At 41.9% G+C, this 20,365-nt stretch overlaps 1 protein-coding gene across 13 annotated transcripts in view; it reads right to left on the minus strand.

Moving 5' to 3' along the window:
* Positions 1-20,365, minus strand: part of Btrc (beta-transducin repeat containing E3 ubiquitin protein ligase) — a 209,015-nt gene that overhangs the window by 177,166 nt on the left and 11,484 nt on the right. For 4 of the 13 annotated variants that reach the window (XM_078023532.1, XM_078023434.1, XM_021731888.3 and 1 more), the window contains exon 1: positions 6,433-6,571. The exons of 1 other annotated variant lie outside the window; for it this stretch is intronic. Coding sequence is in view for 5 of the 12 variants with exons in the window: in XM_078022853.1 (XP_077878979.1) it covers positions 6,433-6,480 (48 nt within the window). In the remaining 7 variants the exon portion in view is untranslated. Of the gene's footprint in view, positions 1-6,432; positions 6,594-20,365 lie in introns of those variants that run through there. 8 more of the 13 variants (XM_078023298.1, XM_005333662.4, XM_005333661.5 and 5 more) reach the window with 5 other exon arrangements.

The raw sequence follows: 20,365 nt of genomic DNA on the forward strand, positions 1-20,365 counted from the left end.
AGCTCAGAGGTAAGAGCATCCCTGGATTCAATCCCTGGTACTGCAAAATAAAAAATAAAAACATCAAATTGGGGTTTTTAAGCTACTAAGGTTTGGAGTGATTTGTAACATAGAAATATTTGCACAGCAACTACTTGGGAGGCTGAGACAGGAGGATAACTAGAGCCTAGGAACTCACTGCCAGTCTGAACAATATAGTAAGATCCACTCAAAAAAAAAAAAAGACAGGGGCTGGGGATGTGGCTCAAGCGGTAGCGCGCTCGCCTGCCATGCGTGCAGCCCGGGGTTCGATCCTCAGCACCACATACCAACAAAGATGTTGTGTCTGCCGAGAACTAAAAAAAATAAATATTAAAAAAAATTCTCTCTCTCTCTCTCTCTCTCTCTCTCTCTCTCTCTCTCTCTCTCTCTCTCTCTCCTCTCTCACTCTCTCTTTTAAAAAAAAAAAAGACAAAAATAAATTATTATGATCATCTACTACAAACAGATCTAGAAAAACAGCACAAAGAATTATCACTAATCTATATCACACCCCAACACCTATATTAGAATATCCAGAAAGAAGCAATTTGGAAACTAAATTGGGAATAGGAAGAAGATGCACAGAAACTCTCAAAATTTACACAAAGAATTAGTTTCAAATGTCCATCCATCTGATAATTGATCCCATTTATTTAAAGAAGAGTCCTTTGTGAAAAATCTTAAGAATTTATTTTAAATGTTTTTTTTTTGAGGGGGGGGTACCCAAGATTGAACTCAGGGGTGCTCTTACCACTGAGCTACATCTCCAGCCTTATGTGTTTTTCCTCTTATTATTATTTTTTTGATTCAGGGATTGAACTGAGGGACACTCGACCACTGAGCCACATCCCCAGCCCTATTTTGTATTTTATTTAGAGACACTTGCTTAGTGCCTCACTGTTGCTGAAGCTGGCTTTGAACTCGAAATTCTCCTGTCTCAGCCTCCAGAGCCAGCCCCTGGATCACAAGCATGTGCCACTGTGCCTGGCTGTGTTTCTCAAATAAATAATAACAGTTACTACGTCTACAATGACATAATTAAGGCAAGTGATGCAGAAGATCACATCAATTCCATAGAAGTTAAAAAAAGAGATGCCTCCCAAGCATTCCTGGTGTTATTATCCACAAACTTGGATGATCTCATTTGGTTTTTTAGTCTGAGCATCCAACTAGAATAGCATCTATGGTAAAAGATTGCTCCCAGCAATCCCCTCCTCCATGCTTATGCATGCCACTCTTCACATTAATAGAAATTATTTCCCCCAATCCCTCTCACTTTTGGGTTAGCCTCGACTGGATCTGACAAATAGTGACATTCCTTGGATTTTCAAATCCTAGGATTTAAGATGACTCACAGATGCTACATTCTATATCCTGCAATGCTCCTTCTTAGAACACAACCACCATGATTTAAGGAAACCCAAGGAGCAAAAGGAGAGATTCATATAGCACAGAGAAGGCCTTTAGCCCTAGCTGAACTCTCAGGCAGTGATCAGTCATGTGAATGTGGCCATTTTGTAAGTTCCAAACACGAAGGCACCAGCCAACAGCATGTGAAGTATAAAAACCACCAAATTTGCCAGGCATGGTGGCACATGTCTATAATTCCAGCAACTCGTGATCTGAAGCAGAAGAATCATAAATTTGAGGCCAGTCTAGGCAATTTAGCAGGACCATCTCAAAATAAAAAATAAAAAGGGCTAGGGATGTTACTCAGTGGTAGAGCTATTGAACCTATTCACACTCCACTACCTCCAAAAAAATAAATAAATAAATTTTGATTTTTTTAAGCTACTAAATTTGAGGGTGGTTTGTTACACAGCAATATATTTATCTTTTATATCATTTTACTTGTCAACTCCATAAAAAACTTTATGAGAATTGGGAAATTAGCTCAGTGGTAAAGTGCTTACCTAGCATGCCCTAGGCCCTTGGTTCAATCCCAGCATCACAAATTATTTTTGTATGTCCTAAAATTATTTCATCTCCATTTCAAGTGTTTCTCTGTTTGATTCTGGTCTGATTGGACAAGAATATATTTATCCATTAAAAAATAAACGAAAAGCCATGCATATGCCTATAATCCCAGTGAGTCGAGAAAATATGGAGGAGGATGGCAAGTTTGAGACCATCCTCAGCAACTAGTGAGGCCCTAAGCAACTCAGCAAGACCCGGTCTCAAAATAAAAAAAAAAATAAAAGGTTTGGGATGTGACTCTGTAGTTAATCACTCCTAATCATTTGGGTTCAATCCCCAGTACTAATAAATAAATAAACAAACATCAATTTCTTCCTCAGCTTTTTAAAAATAAATGGGGAATGGAACCCATATATATATAACTGGGTTTATATTTCGTGGATCATTTTCATTTTCCTACCCAGGTCCTCTTCCAGTTCCTGATTATCCTTTCTGAGGTTTAAGAATGGCTGACCAGGGAAATTACTTTTAGGAAAGGTTCTTGAGGGCCTGATAAAGCAGGATGAAAGAGGTTAGCACATAAGTTATTTCATGTAAACTACTCTTTTTTTTTTGTCTTTTTTTCTTTATTGTTGGTTGTTCAAAACATTACATAGTTCTTGATATATCATATTTCATTTTGATTCAAGTGAGTTATGAACTCCCATTTTTACCCCATATACAGATTGCAGAATCACATCAGTTACTCTTTAAAAAAAAAAAATTTTTTTTAGTTGTCAATGGACTTTTATTTATTTATTTATTTATTTTTAAAAGACAGAGTGAGAGAGGGAGAGAGAATTTTAATATTTATTTTTTAGTTATCGGTGGACATAACATCTTTTGTTTTGTATGTGGTGCTGGGGATCGAACCCCGGCCGCACGCATGCCAGGTGAGCGTGTTACCGCTTGAGCCACATCCCCAGCCCCGGACTTTTATTTATTTATTTTTTATGCAGTGCTGAGAATTGAACCCAGTACCTCACACATGCCAGGCAAGAGTGCTACCACTGAGCTACAAGTCCAGCCCTAAACTACTCCTTTCAAATCATTTATTTTTTTCTTAGAAGTTAATCTAAACAAGAAGTAGTAGTAATAGCTGTCTACCTATAATGCCAGCAACTCAGGAGGCAGAGGAAGGAGGATGACAAGTTTGATGCTAGTCTCAGGAATTTTGCAAGACCCTCAGCCATGTAGCCTGACCCTGTTCCAAAATAAAAAATAAAAAGGGCTGGTGGGGTAGCTCATTGGTAAAGTGCCTCTTGGATCCAATCACCCAACTGATATAAACAATCTGCTTATACCACTCTTCACAAGTACTCATTGGCTAGTTTTATGTCATGTATAATTACGGTCATACATAATAATGTATGCTCAACTCCAAATTAGCAATCTCATTAATAAGATTTCATAGTAAAAGTCCTAATCAAAGCACCACATTAATGTGGTGATGCACATTTTCATGAGATATCCATTTCATGTGAGCATTCTAAACTATTTATTTATTTATTTATTTAGGTACCAGAGATTGAACCCAGGGGCACTCAACCACTGAGCCACATCACCAGCCCTTTTTAATATTTTATTTAGAGACAGGGTCTTGCTTAGTTGCTTAGAGCCTCACTAAACTGCTGAGGTCGGCTTTGAACTTGCAATCCTCCTGCTGAGGCTTCAGCCCTGAGTTGCTGGGATTCTAGGCAGGGTGCCACCTCGCCTGGTTATATTTTTTTAAAGTATGGAAAAATCAAGGCATCTGTACCAAAGTTGTTATTAGCTAACTCACAATTGAAGGAAAGGATAAACAAAGCCAGAACAAAGCCAATACTATGAAAAAAGATCAATTTGATTAAAATGATAACCCTTCTATGTATACTTTACACTGGCTACTTAGAGGAAAGCTCAAATGTAAATATCGTCCTACCTCAAAATCAACTCTGAAAAAATAAGCATGTTATATCAGGGAAAATGGCACCAAAGGAAAGTTGTAACTTACTCAGATTCATAATAAGTCTGTAACTGAGCTGAAAGAGAATACCAAATCTCTAACTCCATTCTGTTTTTCTTACTAAAGTGTCATTCTTGGTGACCCTCCTCCAGTTGACTTTTTTTTCCAAGCAAAAGCCACTACAGGAGGCAAGATCAAAAATGAAAATAACTAAAATTATAGAAAAAGTTGGCTTCTCCCTATGGAAATTGACTCAATATTTAATAATGTATGGTGTGCCAAAAGTTGCAAATTACACCACCATCTCCAGGTCCACTTTAACTCAGTCAGGAGGCCATTATCAAAGCATAACTCAATGGTACAAAGCAAAGATCAAGTAGCTGAGAATGTTCCTAGACTGAGGTCTAATGCGGAATGATGGGGATGATCTCATAATGTTTCTTTATGATCTGTAAGTCACATTATTCTGTAACTCTGACATAAGTGTCAGGATTAGGATTAAGATTCAATCCTCTAAACAGAAAAACAAAGTAAGAAGCTGCTACTTTTCTAACTTAAATCTAGAAGTCTGCTATAGCTATCAGGCAACTTTCACTTATTTCTAAAATCCAAAATAATTTCAAGGTCTCTTATTATTTTAAATTTCAACATTTGGCAGAAATTCAAAAAAATATCTTCCAGCTCAATAATACGTTTAAACTTTCATTAAGTGTTTTCAAAAGTACAGATATAAACAAAGTTTATATTTTACCAATTTCTACAAAAATATCCTTGTAAATGGGTAAGTTTAAAGCCTAAATTCAATTGGGTTGGTATCCATGTTTAGTTTATTATGGTACTTTAGGTGAAGACACGATTTTTTATTAATTAATTACTTAAAGGAATAAGATTTAAAGTGGCAGGTCACAATTACTTCTGAAAAAGCAGGACTTGACTGCAAATATAAACGTCCCTAAAGCCACCTGGTAAGCTAAAAGTGTGCATTCCGGGGCTGGGGATGTGGCTCAAGCGGTAGCGTGCTCGCCTGGCATGCATGCGGCCAGGGTTCGATCCTCAGCACCACATACCAACAAAGATTTTGTGTCTGCCAAGAACTAAAAAATAAATATTAAAAAATTCTCATTCTCTCTCTCTCTCTCTCTCTCTCTCTCCCCCCTCTCTCACTCTCTCTTAAAAAAGAAAAAAAGAAAAAAAAACATTAAAAAAAAAGTGTGCATTCCACCATTATTTAGATATAACACAGAGTGGCTTTAAACCTGGGATATACAAAAAGCATCAGATTAAAAGCATCAAATATCAGACTACATATACAAGTTTGCCATATATAACCACAGCAAAAGAAAAGCATGATACAAAGTTAAAGAGGTTGGAAGGGGTTTAAACACCCACAAAATGTAATCTATGCTCACACTTTTGAATGTAAAACTGATGGATAACCACCAACTGATATCTCACACTTCCCACTACCTACATCCCCCATTTGCATCTCCTGAATTTCTCCATAAATCTCATTACTTCTGTTGGGTCTTTGCAACTCTAACCTCCAATTCCTTGCATTTTCCTGAAAGTGATGTACTGCACCGGGTCTCCAAAATTTTACTACCGCACAAGTTTTTTGTTTTGGTTTGATTTTTACCCTATTAGATATTAGTTTTGTCCAATCCCCTGTACCCATGTATCCCTGACCAGTTAGCCTCTTTTCATCACCTCCAACTTACTACAATAATTTAGCCTCCCCCTTTCAAACTAGTGTGCGTGTCCCTTTTCCTGATCTTTGTAATTCTGGCTCACAATCAACACACCATACCTCCCCCAAGTACTGTCATCATAGCCCTAGGTCCCCAGTCCTTGTCTTCCCTAAGTAAGGCCCCTTCCTTTCTAGAGTTTGTCAACATTAGTTTGGACGAGCTGGAATTCCATCCTCAAGGCAAAGGCTATCTAACCTTGTTCTACAAAATTACAAGCCTCCCCCTGACCCTGACTTTCCTTCCTCCTCCTTTAAACCCATAGGCATCCAGCCTGCCGGTCCCCCCCACCTCCCACCCCAATATCTGTCTTCCCACTCTCCCATGCTTCGCTTCCATTCCCCACTCCCGAATGCACCTCCTTTCCTCGGCCTTACCCGTAACCCTGACACGGGGAAGGCCCTGGCAGTGGCCCCGCGACGCCTCTCCACCAGGCTTCCTCAGCTCTTCGATAACTGTCCCCACGCCCCTTTACCTCCAGGGCCCCGCGCGCCGCCTGGAGCCCCCTCCTCCAATAAACTCCTGCTGTCACTTGGCCTCTCTTCCACAAGATGGCGGAGCAGCTGCCCCCACCTATGGGTCCCCTCCGTCACCCCCAGCCTCCTCCCTGGAGCTCGGGTCCCGTCCCTCCAGCCGCCCCGCCGCCAGCCTTGGCCAAGGGTCCCTCTGCCCGCTCCCGCTGTGGACTAGCGGCCCAGGCCCAAGCTCAGAAACGTCTCCAACGCCACCGCCTCTGTCGTTCCCCTGCCTGCACCGTCTCCTCACCATAAACTTGAGCGCTTTCTCCTGCAGCACCGCCTCGGCCGGGTCCATAATCGCCAGGGCCACTGGGTCTGCTCTCCGCCGGGGCCGCCCCTTTGGTGCCAGGCCGCAGCCAACGCAGCGCAGGGATCCCGCCTCCTCTTCCTTCCCCCCGCCCTCTCCTACCTCACGGGCTCAAGCGGGGGTGACGAGAAGGACCAGCGGCTCCGCACGCGCGTGACCCGCTGGCTCACGGGACTTGTAGTTCTGGAGCGTCCCTCGGAGAAAGGCGAGGCCACGCCACGAACCGCAACTCCCGCGGATCACTGCGGCAGGGTTGCGGTAGCCGGCAAGCCAAACCTAGACGACTTGTAGTTTGGGCGAGGAAATCCGCTGGTGGGAATTGTAGTTTATAGATGAGGGGAGGGCGGGGCATGCGTGTCTCCGTGGTTACCGGGAGACGCTAGTGGCGGCTTGTGGGGCATTTGATATCAAGATGGCGACCAATGCCTCACCTGTAACCCAGATACGAGGAGAAACGGAAGACTCGGAGTTCCTCAGGCCGCCCTAACGATGGTTTTAGAAACATATACGCTCCCACATTTCAAATACCTGTCACCTGCGGGAGGATTGAGACCTATAGTTTCAGATCCAATGGGCACGTGGCAGCAGCTCACAGATTACTGCAGAATTTCAAGATCCTCCTAAGCAATTCTCTCATACCTTTCTCACACCTTTCCTCCCCCATAGTAAGTCAGGAGCAGTTAAAACTCAGCTCAGGAAATTCTCGGTGTTTAGCGCTTAGAAAGTAAAGCCTGCTATTCCTAAGCCTGAGATGTATGTCCTGCACTGACTGAAGTGAGAAGTCCTTCAGTGGTGAAATACAATAACCACCCAGCAAATAAAGCATATAAGTATTTTCTTTGGTCATAAAAAGATACCATACAGTTTATTTTGGAAATTTGGTATACCTTAGGATAAAAACAAAAACCTTAGGATTTGGCTAAAGGAAACTTATGATGAGCTGGTACAAAATATCTGAATTTATAAAATAACTGAATTAGTAAAATGCCTTTTACAGCAAAACCTCAGCTGTAAACTATTTTACACATTGGTTCTTTCAATAAATAGTGAGTACACACCATGTGCAGACATTATCTCAATAAATGGGAATTCATTTGTAGACAAGACAGACCTTGTGGTGCTTACATTTCTAGTATGTTGACACTTTCCTAGTCATCCCTATGTCCACAGAACTCAACATAATACTTAGCACATTGTAGACTTTCAGTTAATAAAAACTTTGCTCTTGAATTTTTTTTAAAAAAAAAGGTCTACACAAATGCAAACTGTAGAAGACTTAGAACTTGTTGGTTAGAAAACTTCCTAGAAATTTTCATAGAGCTAAGGCAGTAATGGGATATGGTTATCAAGGGAATTATAGGAGCCAAATGCAGCTTGACGAGAAATAGCATCTTGGGCAAAGAAGCATGGAATCTTACTGTGGTCTGCACCATTAGGACCCCAATTGAAGAACTTTGTTCAGGTGGGCACCATGTTCTATTAAGATCATGAGCAGGAGCATGGCCAAGGACAGGAAGGCCAACCCCAAGGTAGAAAACACTGACAGATGCTTACTCTGAAAAAAATGGCACTGCCAGGCATGGTGATACATGCCTTTAATCCCAGCTGCTCAGGAGGCTGAGACAGAGTTTACTCCTGAAACTCACTTGTTTATCTTGGTTATCCATAAAGAAGTATGAAAATATTGCCTGATATGACTGGCCATCACAGAAGGATTCACAAGTTCAAAGCCAGTCTCAGCAACTTAGTGAAGCCCTAAGCAATTCAGTGATACTATGTCTCTAAACAAAATACAAAAAAAGCAGGGAGGGGGTGGAGCGCAGGTGCATGTGGCTCAGTGGTTAAGTGCCTCAATCCCTGTTACCAAAAAAAAAAAGAAAGAAAAAAACAAAAAACTGGCTATCAGTGACAGTCCTCTCTGTCCAGTCATATAGAAGTGAATACTAGTAAAACAAACACAAAAGTTTTTGTTTAGAAGTCCAGTCAGCTAGACAGTTTATATACATATGGTTTGAAACTGAGCTGGCAGGGGCTGGTCACAAAATGACTGAATTCTCTTAGTTAAAAATTGGCCACTATTGTCAAGCAAATCAAGAAAACTGAATTGAAAATTGCCTTGATTTTCTAAGCCCCCTCAAATAACATGCTTAAGAAAGTTCAGTGGACTAGGATTTAAGAGACATGGTTCTGGGTTGGGAGGTACAGCTCAATCAATGGTGGAGCGCGTGCTTAGCATGCTCAAGACCCTGGGAATGATCCTCAGCACTGGAGGAAGATTTTTTAAAAAAAGAAAGAAAGAAAAACTTTGTTCTAGATCATTCTTTCACCAGTTAATAGGTTGACTTTGGGCAATTACCAAAACCTTTTTTAGTCCTCCCTTTTGTCATCTGGAAAAGGTTTCTGGTTAACTCTAAAATGTGTGCAATAGGGCGGTTCTTGCTGCCTGGGCGCCTGCTACTTTGGAGTTCTGGTGGAGTTCGGTGGGGAGAGCACGGTAGGAGCCCGGTGGAGGGAGAGAGAGTTCCCAGGGAGTGTGCATGGAATAAAGTTTCCTGTTTGAACATACAAGTGCTTTTGTGGCTGCTCGGTGATTTGTGCCCAGCCAGAATGCTGCATTTTATTCAGAAGAACTGCAGCCCTCTGCCCCAACTCCATTTTTCCATAGGCCTTTATTATATGCAGGCCAAACAAAGAAGCTTTGATGCCAACAAATTACATAAGTGAGCATGCAGCTGTTTATGACCTTGAGTACATATACTGAACAGGGTATTTATGACCTTGGCTACATACTTAAATCAGCTCACTGAAAGTCTTGGTGAGGAAGCCATCTTGGGTCTGCCCTACACCTGAGTTGGATCCCAACCTACAAAAAAGAAAACCCAGGCTTGGTCTTAAAGTTGTGATCCTCCTGCCTCAGCCTGTGTTTGTTTCTGGGATTATAGGCATGTGCCACAGTGCCCAACTCCTAACTTCCTATTTAAAATCTTGTAGCACTCCTTAACTTATTCTCTTCTGTTAATGTCTGTATTTTGCCAGTATTCATCAAATATTTTTTCCAATACCTCTACATACCTCAGTGGTAAAACACCCCTGGGCTCAACTAAAAAAAAAAAAAAAAGATCTTTTTCTGGTTTCAAGACCTTTATAATCTTACCCAGTTCTCTTTCAGCATCACTTCCCAGTTTGTTTTCCTATGCCTCTCCAATCCAAATCAGATATCATACTTCTCACCTTTATCTACTCAGATACTCCTGCTTCTTGGCCTTAGCTTAGGTTAATCATTTTGCAGTCCTAGGAGGCTTCCCTTTTCTTTTTTACTCATTTTTTTCAAGGTTCCACTGGAATTTTACTTTAAAAAATATTTACCTGGGACTGGGGATGTGGCTCAAGCAGTAGCGCACTCGCCTGGCATGCGTGCGGCCCGGGTTTGATCCTCAGCAGCACATACAAACAAAGATGTTGTGTCCGCCAAAAACTAAAAAATAAATATTAAAAAAAATTCTCTCTCTCTCTTTAAAAAAAAAAAATTACCTAGGGGCTGGGGATATAACTCAATTCTAGAGATTTGCCTAGCATGTGAGTAAATCTGGGCTCCATCCCCAGCACAGCAAAATTTTAAAATTTTAAGAAAGAGAAAAGAGGGCGGGGGAAGACATAGAGAGAGAAAAGTAAATTACCTCTTTTATCACCATAGCCCGATCCCTTTTTCCTTCCTCCATGGGCAATGTTTATCCTTTTGTTTATATAATTCTTCCAAAATAGATATTGTTTTATGAACTATTAGTTTTTTAGCAGTTAATAACACTTTTTATTATTTATTTTTGGTAGGTACTGGGGATTGAATCCAAGGGCACTTAACCACTGAGCCACATTCCCAGCCTGCCTATATATATATATATATATTCATGAATGACCAGCTGAGGCTGTTCTTCAACTCCCAATCCTCCTGCCTGAGCCTCCTGAGTCACTGGGATTACAGGCATGTGCCATCACTCCCAGCAAGATTGTATGTATGCTGTTACCTTGTTTCCTGCTTTTTGTTTTTTTCTCAGGTCCTTGGTTATCCATAAAGAAGTATGAATGAATAACCTGCTCTGCTGCTGAGCTATATCCTCAACCCCCAATAACACTTTTACTTAGAATATGCAGGAGAGAAATGGTTCTAAATTATCATATATTAATCATTTTGCAGTATGTTACAATGATAATATACTAGTAACTCAGCATTAGATAAGTATTAGCACTTGGGGTGGTCAATATAAGGATTACAGAGCATAAGGAATAACAAATATGTTTGTGCAGTGACCCAGAGTGTTCCCTGGATCTTTAGGGAAGGGGAGATGTAAAAAAGTTCAGAGAAGGCATCCTTGATGGGGGAAGGAAGTGATGAAGCCCCAGAGGAAGGGATTGCATCAACAGCACAGGAACAACCAGGTATTTTGACCTCCTTCAGACAGGAATGATGTGAAGCTGGTACAAGTCATGTCAATGTCCTTTGGGACAAACAAAATTTCAGGTTAAAGTTCTGTAAAATGGTAGTTAGGAACAGAAACAACTCCATGTGGGCCAGTCTCTCTCCCAACCACATCCATTTTCCTGTTGAAAAAGGCTGAAATAATCACTTATCTTAAAGTTGTCACTCTCATCCAGAAAGTGGCCTGGGTTAAACATTGCCAGGCTGGAGAATTTTGTCATTATGCAGCATAGAAGTCAGCAATGTTATTATGGTTGTGCCCTTTGCAATAAGGTAGTTTCTGAATTTAATGTCACAGGTCACTGCATGGGGCAGGGTGGTAGGGATGTGGTTAATGTATCTCTGGATCTTATGCACTATAGCATCCATGTGGGGCATGTGCTTCCTATCCTGCATGCAAGGGCTCTGGTGTCTGCCAACCACATAGTCAATCTCTTCCTGGACATTAACAGTGAACTCTGGTATTCTCTACCTCCCCTACCCTACTCTATCACACTTGGCATTATCCAGCTTCCCCCCCCCCTTTTGTCAGTCTATGAATTTTACCTTCTCTATGAAACTCTCAGTCCACAATGCTTCTTTAAGCATACTAATCTGTTCTTCCAACTCCCATGTCTGTCATGAGTGTTTGGTATTTCAGGCTGGAGCCAAAAATTGTGCACACATGCCTGTGCGTTCCCGTTTCCCTGTACCCAGTTGAGTTCTCAATCCCGATGGCACAAAGAGTCATTTGAGGTGCTTTGTAAAAAAAATATTGATGCCTGAGTTCTACCCCCCACACCCCCACCCATATCATGATTTAATAGCTCCATTGTAGGCCCTGGGCAATGGTAATTTTAAAAGATTCCCAGGTGGTTCTAACTAGGTTTGAGACCACAGCCTTGGATTTTATATGCCCAGTGCCTACTTGCTGATCTCTGGCTCTCCAGAGATACTCTCCATGCCTAATTTGCCTTCCAAACTCTTTCCTGCAAAATATACCCCTCTATTTCTCAAGGACATCCAACCTAACCTCAAGGTTGACTGGAAGCAAAGGAATTGATTAACTGATAAAAACCCAGCAACTATTTCATGTCTGATAGGCTCAATCTTAGGGTAAAGATGTCTGTTCAAAGAGTTGGGAAAGGTTATTTATATTTAAATTGGCAGGAGTGATACTGGAAGCTAAAGAAAGAATGTTCCCCCCTTTTCCTCACTTCCTTGTCCTCACAAATGATCAAAAGTCAATTCTTCACTTCTGAGAGTTTGCTAGCCCCATTGGACCTCCTCAGGACTCTCTACCAAAGTGGAAGGAGAAATTACAGAGAATTGTGATCCAGACTAGTTTTCCTTAATGGACGTTCCCACTGTCACAGTCCAGGGCCATTATAATGGCCAGTCCCCTGAAGGACAACTCTGTGGGGTAGGGATGGGGTGGAATGGTGATGTAAAACACAGGAAAGAATTTTTTAGACAAAGGTAACTAACTAAGTTTGTTTTGTTTTTTACATTTTTTTAAAGTTGTACATAAATGCAATACCTTTATTCATTTTATGTGGTGCTGAGGATCTAACCCAGTGCCTCACATGTGCAAGGCAAGTGCTCCACAATTGAGCCACAACCCCGGCCCACTAACTACATGTTTGATGGTACATTTGGGGAACCAAAACAAAGTCAGTGTGACTTAGGGGAAGAGTGGCACTGGCAGAGAAACTGTATGGAGCTCTATAGGAAGCCATTATTCAGTCAGCACATGCTAGTCAGGTGAACTAGCTGACATCCTTTGTAACTGGGGTCAGTGTTTGTACCCTACCAGCTATAAAATATCTTGACTCTCACCCCAGCTTACAGGCCAACTTACAGCATTCAGACTTTATCCCAAGGGTTGTGGGAAACTACTGAAAAATGTTAAGCAGGGCTGTAGCATGGTCAGATTTGTATTTTTAGAAAATCACTCAGAGCCAGGGTGGAGAATAGATTAGAATGGAGCACAGCTGGAGGCTGGAAAAAAGGATTATGAGGTTGCTGAAATCTTCCTGGGAGAGATGATGGCAGCCTAAATGAGGGAGGTGGTGAGAATAGAATGAAGTAGATGGATTCCAGAGACACTAAGAAGATAAAATCAGTGAGACTTGGTGATTGATTAGATATGTCATGGATGATGTCAAAGGGATGTGTCAAAGATAACTTCTAGGTATCTGTCTCAGGAAACAGGATGAATGAGAGGTGCCATTTTTTGAGACAGGGAGCACAACAGAAGGAGCAGGTGGTGGGGAGATAATCAGTTCTTTTCTGGACATATTGCTTCAAGGTGCCTGTGAGACTTCCACATGGATTCAGGCTTCGGGAGGTCATTGAATATTTGGAACTGAAAATAGAGAAAAGGGCTGGCAGTTAGGGGTCTGTGGCATATAGTTGGTAACTAAAGCCCCCCAGGAAAAGTATAAAATCACCCAGGGAAAGCACAAGCAATAGAAAGCAACAGGGCTAGGACAGAACCCCAAAGAGGATCATGAGTTCAAAGCCAGCCTCAGCAGATTAGCAAGGCCCTAAGCAATTCAGTGAGACCCTGTCTCTAACAAAAATATAAAAAGGGTTGGGGATGTGAATCAGTGGTTAAGTATCCCTGGGTTCAATCGCTGATACCAAAAGAAAGAATATTCCTTGTTTTATTTGAAAGAGAAGAGACAGTTCAGTAGAAAGTAAAGAGGCACAACAATGAAATACAATGAATGATCCCTGATTAATGGACCCTGGAATAATTCATATTCATTCTCTCTCTCTCTCTCTCTCTCTCTCTCTCTCTCTCTCTCTCTCTCTCTCTCTGTCTCTCTCTCTCTCTCAATATGGGCAGTAGATTTAAGTAAGAATGTTTTATCAATGTTAAAATTCCTGAATGTAATAATTCCTGAGACTAAGAGAATCAGAGAATATCCTTTCTCCTAGGAGGTTGAAATACTCTGAGTAAAATACTATGATGGCCTCTGCTAACTCTCAGATGATTAGAGTGCATGTAGGAAGACAAGGGAAAGAGAAAGGGAAGGAAGGAAGAAGAGGGGGAGAGAACCACAACAAATGCGGCAAAATGTTAAGAAAAAACTAGCAAAACTAAGTGAAGGGTTATAGTAATTTATTTTACTCTCTCAGTTTTTCAAAGGGTTTAACCTGGATTAAATTCCTAGCACCGCAAAGAAGCAGGAGAAGGAGAAGAAAGAAGAGACAAGAGAAAGAAAAAAACTTTATCCAAAATAAAAACTTGGGCTGAGCATTGTGGCACACACCTGTAATTCCAGCAACTCTGGAGACTGAGACAGGAAGATCTTCAAGTTTGAAGACAACTTCAGAAATTTAGTGAGGTCCTAAGCAATTTAGCGGAACCCTGTTTCAAAATTAAAAAAAGGACTATGGATGTAGCTCAGTTTTAAGCAGCCCTGAGTTAAATCCCCAGTACCGCTACCCACCCCTCCCACCTCCAAAAAAAATAAATAAAACTTGGGAAATAAAAAGAATTAAGAAGCCAGGTGCAGGCTGGGTATGGTGGTGCAGACCTGTAATCCCAGCAATTTGGGAGGCTGAGATAGGAGGACCGCAAGTTCAGCGGTTCTCAACCACTGAGCCACATCCCCAGCACTATTTTGGATTTTATTTAGAGACAGGGTCTCACTGAGTAGCTTAGCACCTCGCTTTTGCTGAGGCTGGCTTTGAATTTATGATCCTCCTGCCTTAGCCTCCCAAGCCACTGGGATTATAGGCATGTGCCACCAGGCATAGCATCTTTAAAAATTTTTTTAAATAGTATAAGTTACTTAGGCTGGCCTAGAACTTGTGATTCTCCTGCCTCAACCTACCTGGTAGTTGGGATTACAGGCATTACCCCATTGTGCCCAACTAGAGAAAAAATTTTGAGAGGAACAATTCTAAGGAAGGGAGCGGTGTGAAGGAAGGAGCCAGGACAGTTACACAAAGAGGTTGGATTCCCGTCCCAGAATATCTGTCTTCTTGGTTTCTCCCATGATTGACCCTTCTGTCATAACAGCACCTGGGTCCTAGGAGCTCATAACTTTTTTTTCACACTTGCCCAAATTTGGCTTGGTTTGTCTTTGCCAAAGCCAAAATAGGTGATCTTTTTTTTTTTATGTGGTGCTGGGATTGAACCCAGGGTCTTGTGCATGGGAGGCAAGCACTCTACCAACTGAGCTACATCCCCAGGCCCTAAACAGGTGATTTTTTTAAAAATCACCTTAATTCAGAAACAATAGCAAAACAATCAAGAAAAAAAAAAAGGAATCACATACATATGCATGCATGCATACACACAAAGGGGAAAAGAGCATAGAACATGCCAAGTGTGGTGGCACACACCTGTAATTCCTGTGACTTGGGAGGCTGAGGCAGGAGGATAGCAAGTTCAAGGCCAGCCTCAGCAATTTATTTATTTATTTATTTTTTTAAAGAGAGAGTGAGAGAGGGGGACAGAGAGAGAGAGAGAGAGAGAATTTTAAGATTTATTTATTTTTTCTTAGTTCTCGGCGGACACAACATCTTTGTTGGTATGTGGTGCTGAGGATCGAACCCGGGCAGCACGCATGCTAGGCGAGCGCGCTACCGCTTGAGCCACATCCCCAGCCCAGCCTCAGCAATTTAATGAGACCCTGTCTCAAAAAAAGGGGGTGGGGCACGGGGGCTGAGGATGTTAAGTGGTTAAGTGACTCTGAGTTCAATCACTGGTATCCCCCCACAAAAAAAGCATAGAACATGTATGTGTGTGTATGCACATATATATATATTTAACTTTCAATTATGTAAACTCTCAAGCATACAGACAGGTAAAGAGAAAAATAAAATTTCCTTTTACTCATTACCCAGCTTCAAAAATATTAACCTATGGCCACTTCTTCCCCCTTTGAATTGTATTGGTGCAAATCTCATATCATTTCATCCATAAATAAATCAGTAGCTATGATATACAAGGTTAAAAAGGTCTGTACTGATTTCTGACGCCAAAGCATTCCTGAGCATACATTTCTCATCCTTAGCAAGCACCTTTCTGCAGAGTTTTTTTTTCTTTTTTTTTCTTTTTTTTAAGAGAGTGAGAGAGAAGAGAGGGAGACAGAGAGAATTTTTTTAATATTTATTTTTTAGTTCTCGGCAGACACAACATCTTTGTTGGTATGTGGTGCTGAGATCGAACCCGGGCCGCACGCATGCCAGGCGAGCCCGCGCTACCGCTTGAGCCACATCCCCAGCCCCTCTGCAGAGTTTTTAAAAACATTTTTTTAGTTGTTGGTGGATCTTATTTTATTTATTATTTATATGTGGTGCTGAAAATTGAACCCAGTGCCTCATACAGGCTAAGCAAGCACTCTACCACTGAATCATAACCCTACCCCTCTGCACAATTATTAAATGGACTTGAGACTGAGTGCTATTCTCTGTCAGAAAACTGTCCAAAACATGTGTGTCCCAGCTGTCGGAAAGCAATCTACATAAACTTTATCCCCAGTCCCTGTGTTCTCCCTGCTGGTTCCAATCCTGGTTTATGGGTCTGCCTAGCCCTAGCTGAGCCTAGGAGATTGACACTCTGATTCAGGCTTAGTCTAAGTTCTACTGGGTCAGGGGGAGACAATCCATGTAAAGCAGCTTACTCATGCCCAGTTCATGATAAGAACTCAGTAAATATCAGACAGAAGAGGTGCTGCTGCTGCTGCTGATATCAAGGACCTGAAAGAGGACTCAGCCAGAGCGGACACAGCAAAGATTCATTTACCAGAATTTGGCTTCGGGGCCTTAACTTGAATCTATGTATGACCAAGTAGGTTTTTTTAAAATAGACAGTCTTTTAAAATATATAATACATATTAGTGGGGGCTGGGATTGTGGCTCAGAGGTAGAGCCCTCTCCTAGCATTTGTGAAGCACTGGGTTTCAATCCTCAGCACCACATAAATATAAAATAAAGATCTTGTGACGGTCTATAACTAAAAAATAAATATAAAAAAATGCATATTAGTGCATTATAGTTCTACATAACAATGATATTTATTTTGATATATTCATAAATACAAATAACTTAGTTTGCTCTATTTTAATCCTAAGTAGTTTTTTGTAGGTTTCTTTGAATTTACCTTCTCTGAACACAGGGAAAATATGCAAAGGATTGTAAAGCTGGTAATAATTGAAAGTTCTAATTATTTGGTTATGAGAATTCACCTCCCAACAATTTCCCCAAAGTAGTTATTGAAAAACCAGCCTCTACCTCAGAGCAAAGCCTGTCCAAGCAAGGGACATGGCCTTAGTCCTTGGAAAAACCCACAGAGCACTCCTAAGCACATTCTCACCCTGCTAAGTTGTTTATCTACAAATAACAGGAGAGATCTGCTGCGCCAGGTGTCCCTGACTCAGTCAGGCTAGGTGGGGATCCATAGCAGCCCCCCAGCAGCCATCAATCAGCATGAGACAGGGAAATACCTGGGATGCCAGATAACCCTCCCAGTGGTTTATGGTGGTTGATAACAAGTTGGGAAACCATGTAGTTCAGCACGTACACCCCTCTTGGCTCAAACCAATCAGTTCAAACAAATACCCCTTTTGTACTGACCAATCACCCCTACCCAACTTGTTCCCGCCAGTGAATGTGCTAATCATGTTTTAGAGTTGTTATTTGATTTTCCCATGGTGTGTGATGATTTGCTAAAAGAAGCTATGATGTATGTGAAGTCCCTGCCCTCTCCAAAGAATGTATAAAACTGCTGCAAACCCTGGGCTCGGGGCCTCTCAGTGCCACCAGTTGCTGTGAGTGCGCATGGAGGACCGAGCTAGCTTGCAATAAACACCTCTTTGCTGCTTACATCGATCTTGGGTCTCTGGTGGTCTTTGGGGGTCCTGAATTCGAGCATAACATTATCTGTTGGGGAAGGGGTCAGAACTTAGGAGACATAATTGAAAGAGGATCTGAGCATTGACTGGGTGGAAGTAGAAGAGAGAGGAGGTAAATAGAAGGGTGTGTACTGCCTTCCAGAAGTGTCAGGGTCATGAAGGCCCTATACTGATATGGGCAGAAGGAGAAAGATGAGAGAGCCACAGAGCTGCCCTTGAATTGTCAGGTCTCTATGGATGGGTAAAACATTTGTATTCCATTCATCAGTACTAGATGAGAACTTGAATGGTTCCAGCCAAACTCTTTGGGGTCATGGACTATGCTGCCTGCTCCCTTCAGTGCCAAGGCATCTGAATCAACCTTACTTTGGGAACAAATGAGTGTAGCTTCTAAGACCACCAATGAAACTCTCAATTCTGAACCTCTGCACTCCTGAACAGAGCTACTTTGTGATTCTCTCACTAATAATTGTAAAAGTACCAGAGAAACGAGGCAGCTTAGAGTCTTAGTTCAAGGACAAATCCATTGAGGACAAACTGAAGATTAACTTCAAAGAGTGCCTAAGATAAATCCTACTCAAACATTTCTGGGAAGGAAAAAAAATCAAAATAAAAGTTCATATTCTTCCCTTTCTCTACCTCACTAAGGAGTTGAGGCTTGTATTGATGAACTTTAATTTTTCTGAAAAGAGAAGGTGGTTCTGTGTAAAAAGAAGCAGAGAACTGAATGTGGCAGTATGTGCTATAGTCCCCACTATTTGGGAGGCTGAAGCACAAAGATTCCTTGAACCCAGGAGTTCCAGACCAACCAGGGCAATAGAGAGAGACCCCCCAAAGTCAGAGGGGAAAAATTCCTCACTTGAGATAAGGTATGTCCCATCTTGGAGCCTTTACCCCTGGCTGTACCACCAGCCCAAACTGCTCTTTCTCCTCTCATGACTGGTTGCTCCTTAGCCCTGAATCATTACAGCATCCAATTAGTTTCTTCAGGATTAGCAATTTGAAATTTGTAATTATCATTGGGTGCCTGTGGTGCATGACTGTAATCCCAGAGATTTCAGAGGCTAAGGCAGAAGGATCACAAGTTTGAGGCCAGCCAGGACAATTTAGCAAGACTCTGTCTTAAAATAAAATTTTTAAAAAAGGACTGTGGATCTAGCTCAGTGATAGAGCATCCCTTGGGTTCAATTCCCAGTGCCAGAGGGGCGGGGGTGGGGGTGGGGATGTCATTATTGTTTGTTATTTGAACCATGAAAGCAGGAACCAGGTATCCTGTTCATCATTATCTCTCCCCAGCATCTAATGTGGTAGGTGCTCAATAGATATTTGTGGAAGGAAAGGAAGGGAAGAAAAGACAAATATTTGGGGTGGAGAAGCTTTTATAAGAAGTCTTTATCTGGCATAGCGGGGCATATCTGTAATCCTAGTGACTCTGGAAGTTGAGGCAAAATGATTAAAAGTTTGAGGTCAGCCTGAGCAATTTAGAAAGACCCTATCTCAAAATAAAAAAATAAAGAGGGATGGGAATGTAGTACACTGGAAAAGCACCCCTGGTTCAATCCCCACCTCTAAGAAAAAAAAAAAAAAAGAATGGAGGAATTTCCCTTTGGCTGCTCCTTTAAGAGACCAAAGACAAACTCCTCAGTGCTATTTGAAAGAATTGATCAAGCTGTAATCTTATTACTATGAGTACTTTTCTGTATGTATGTGACACTTAAATAAAAACACATTGAGGGGCTCAGCAGTAGAGCGCTTGACTAGCATGTGTGAGGCTCTGGGTTCAATCCTCAGCCCACATAAAATAAATGTATTGTGTCCAACTACAACTAAAAAATATATATATATTAAAAAAAAAAACACATTGAAGAAAGAGTGAGAGAAGGAAAGAGGCCATACTAGGCCCGCAGATGTGTAAAACACAAACACAGAGCTGAACGTGATGGCACAGGCTGTAATCCCAGTAGCTCCAGAGGCTGAGGCAGAAGGATCACAAATTCAAAACCAGTCTTAGCAACTTAGTGAGCCCCTGACCAAAATAAAATATAAAAGGGCTGAGGATGTGGCTCAGTGTAAGCACCCTCATATCCCACAAAAAAACCCCACAAGCACACAGTGGGCAATGGAGAACAAGCATGGGACCAGAGTGAATTTGAACAAAAGAAAAAAGGACATGTATGAGAGGCTACAGAGAGCAGGGGAGTAGAGGTGAGGGTTGCCTAGGGTCAATAAATTAGTGATGATCTATGTTGGTAAAGATTGCGCCCAGACTGCTTCTCTTCAGAGAGCTCAGGTCCATGACACACTGAATGGCGAGGGAGGAGAGGAGGGGGAGGGGGAGGGAGGAGAGGAGGAGAGGGAGAAGGAAGGAGGGAGAGGAGAGAGAGGAGAGGGAGAGAGGGAGAGGGAGGAGAGAGAGAGGGAGGAGGGAGGGAGAGGGAGAGGGAGAGGAGAGGGAGGAGGGGAGAGGGAGGGAGGAGGGGAGAGGAGAAGGAGGAAGAGGAGAGGGAAAGAGAGAGAGGAGAGGAGGGGAGGGGGGAAGAGAGGG

Source organism: Ictidomys tridecemlineatus, chromosome 1, assembly GCF_052094955.1.
Source record: "Ictidomys tridecemlineatus isolate mIctTri1 chromosome 1, mIctTri1.hap1, whole genome shotgun sequence".
In the NCBI taxonomy this organism is placed as follows: Eukaryota; Metazoa; Chordata; class Mammalia; order Rodentia; family Sciuridae; genus Ictidomys; species Ictidomys tridecemlineatus.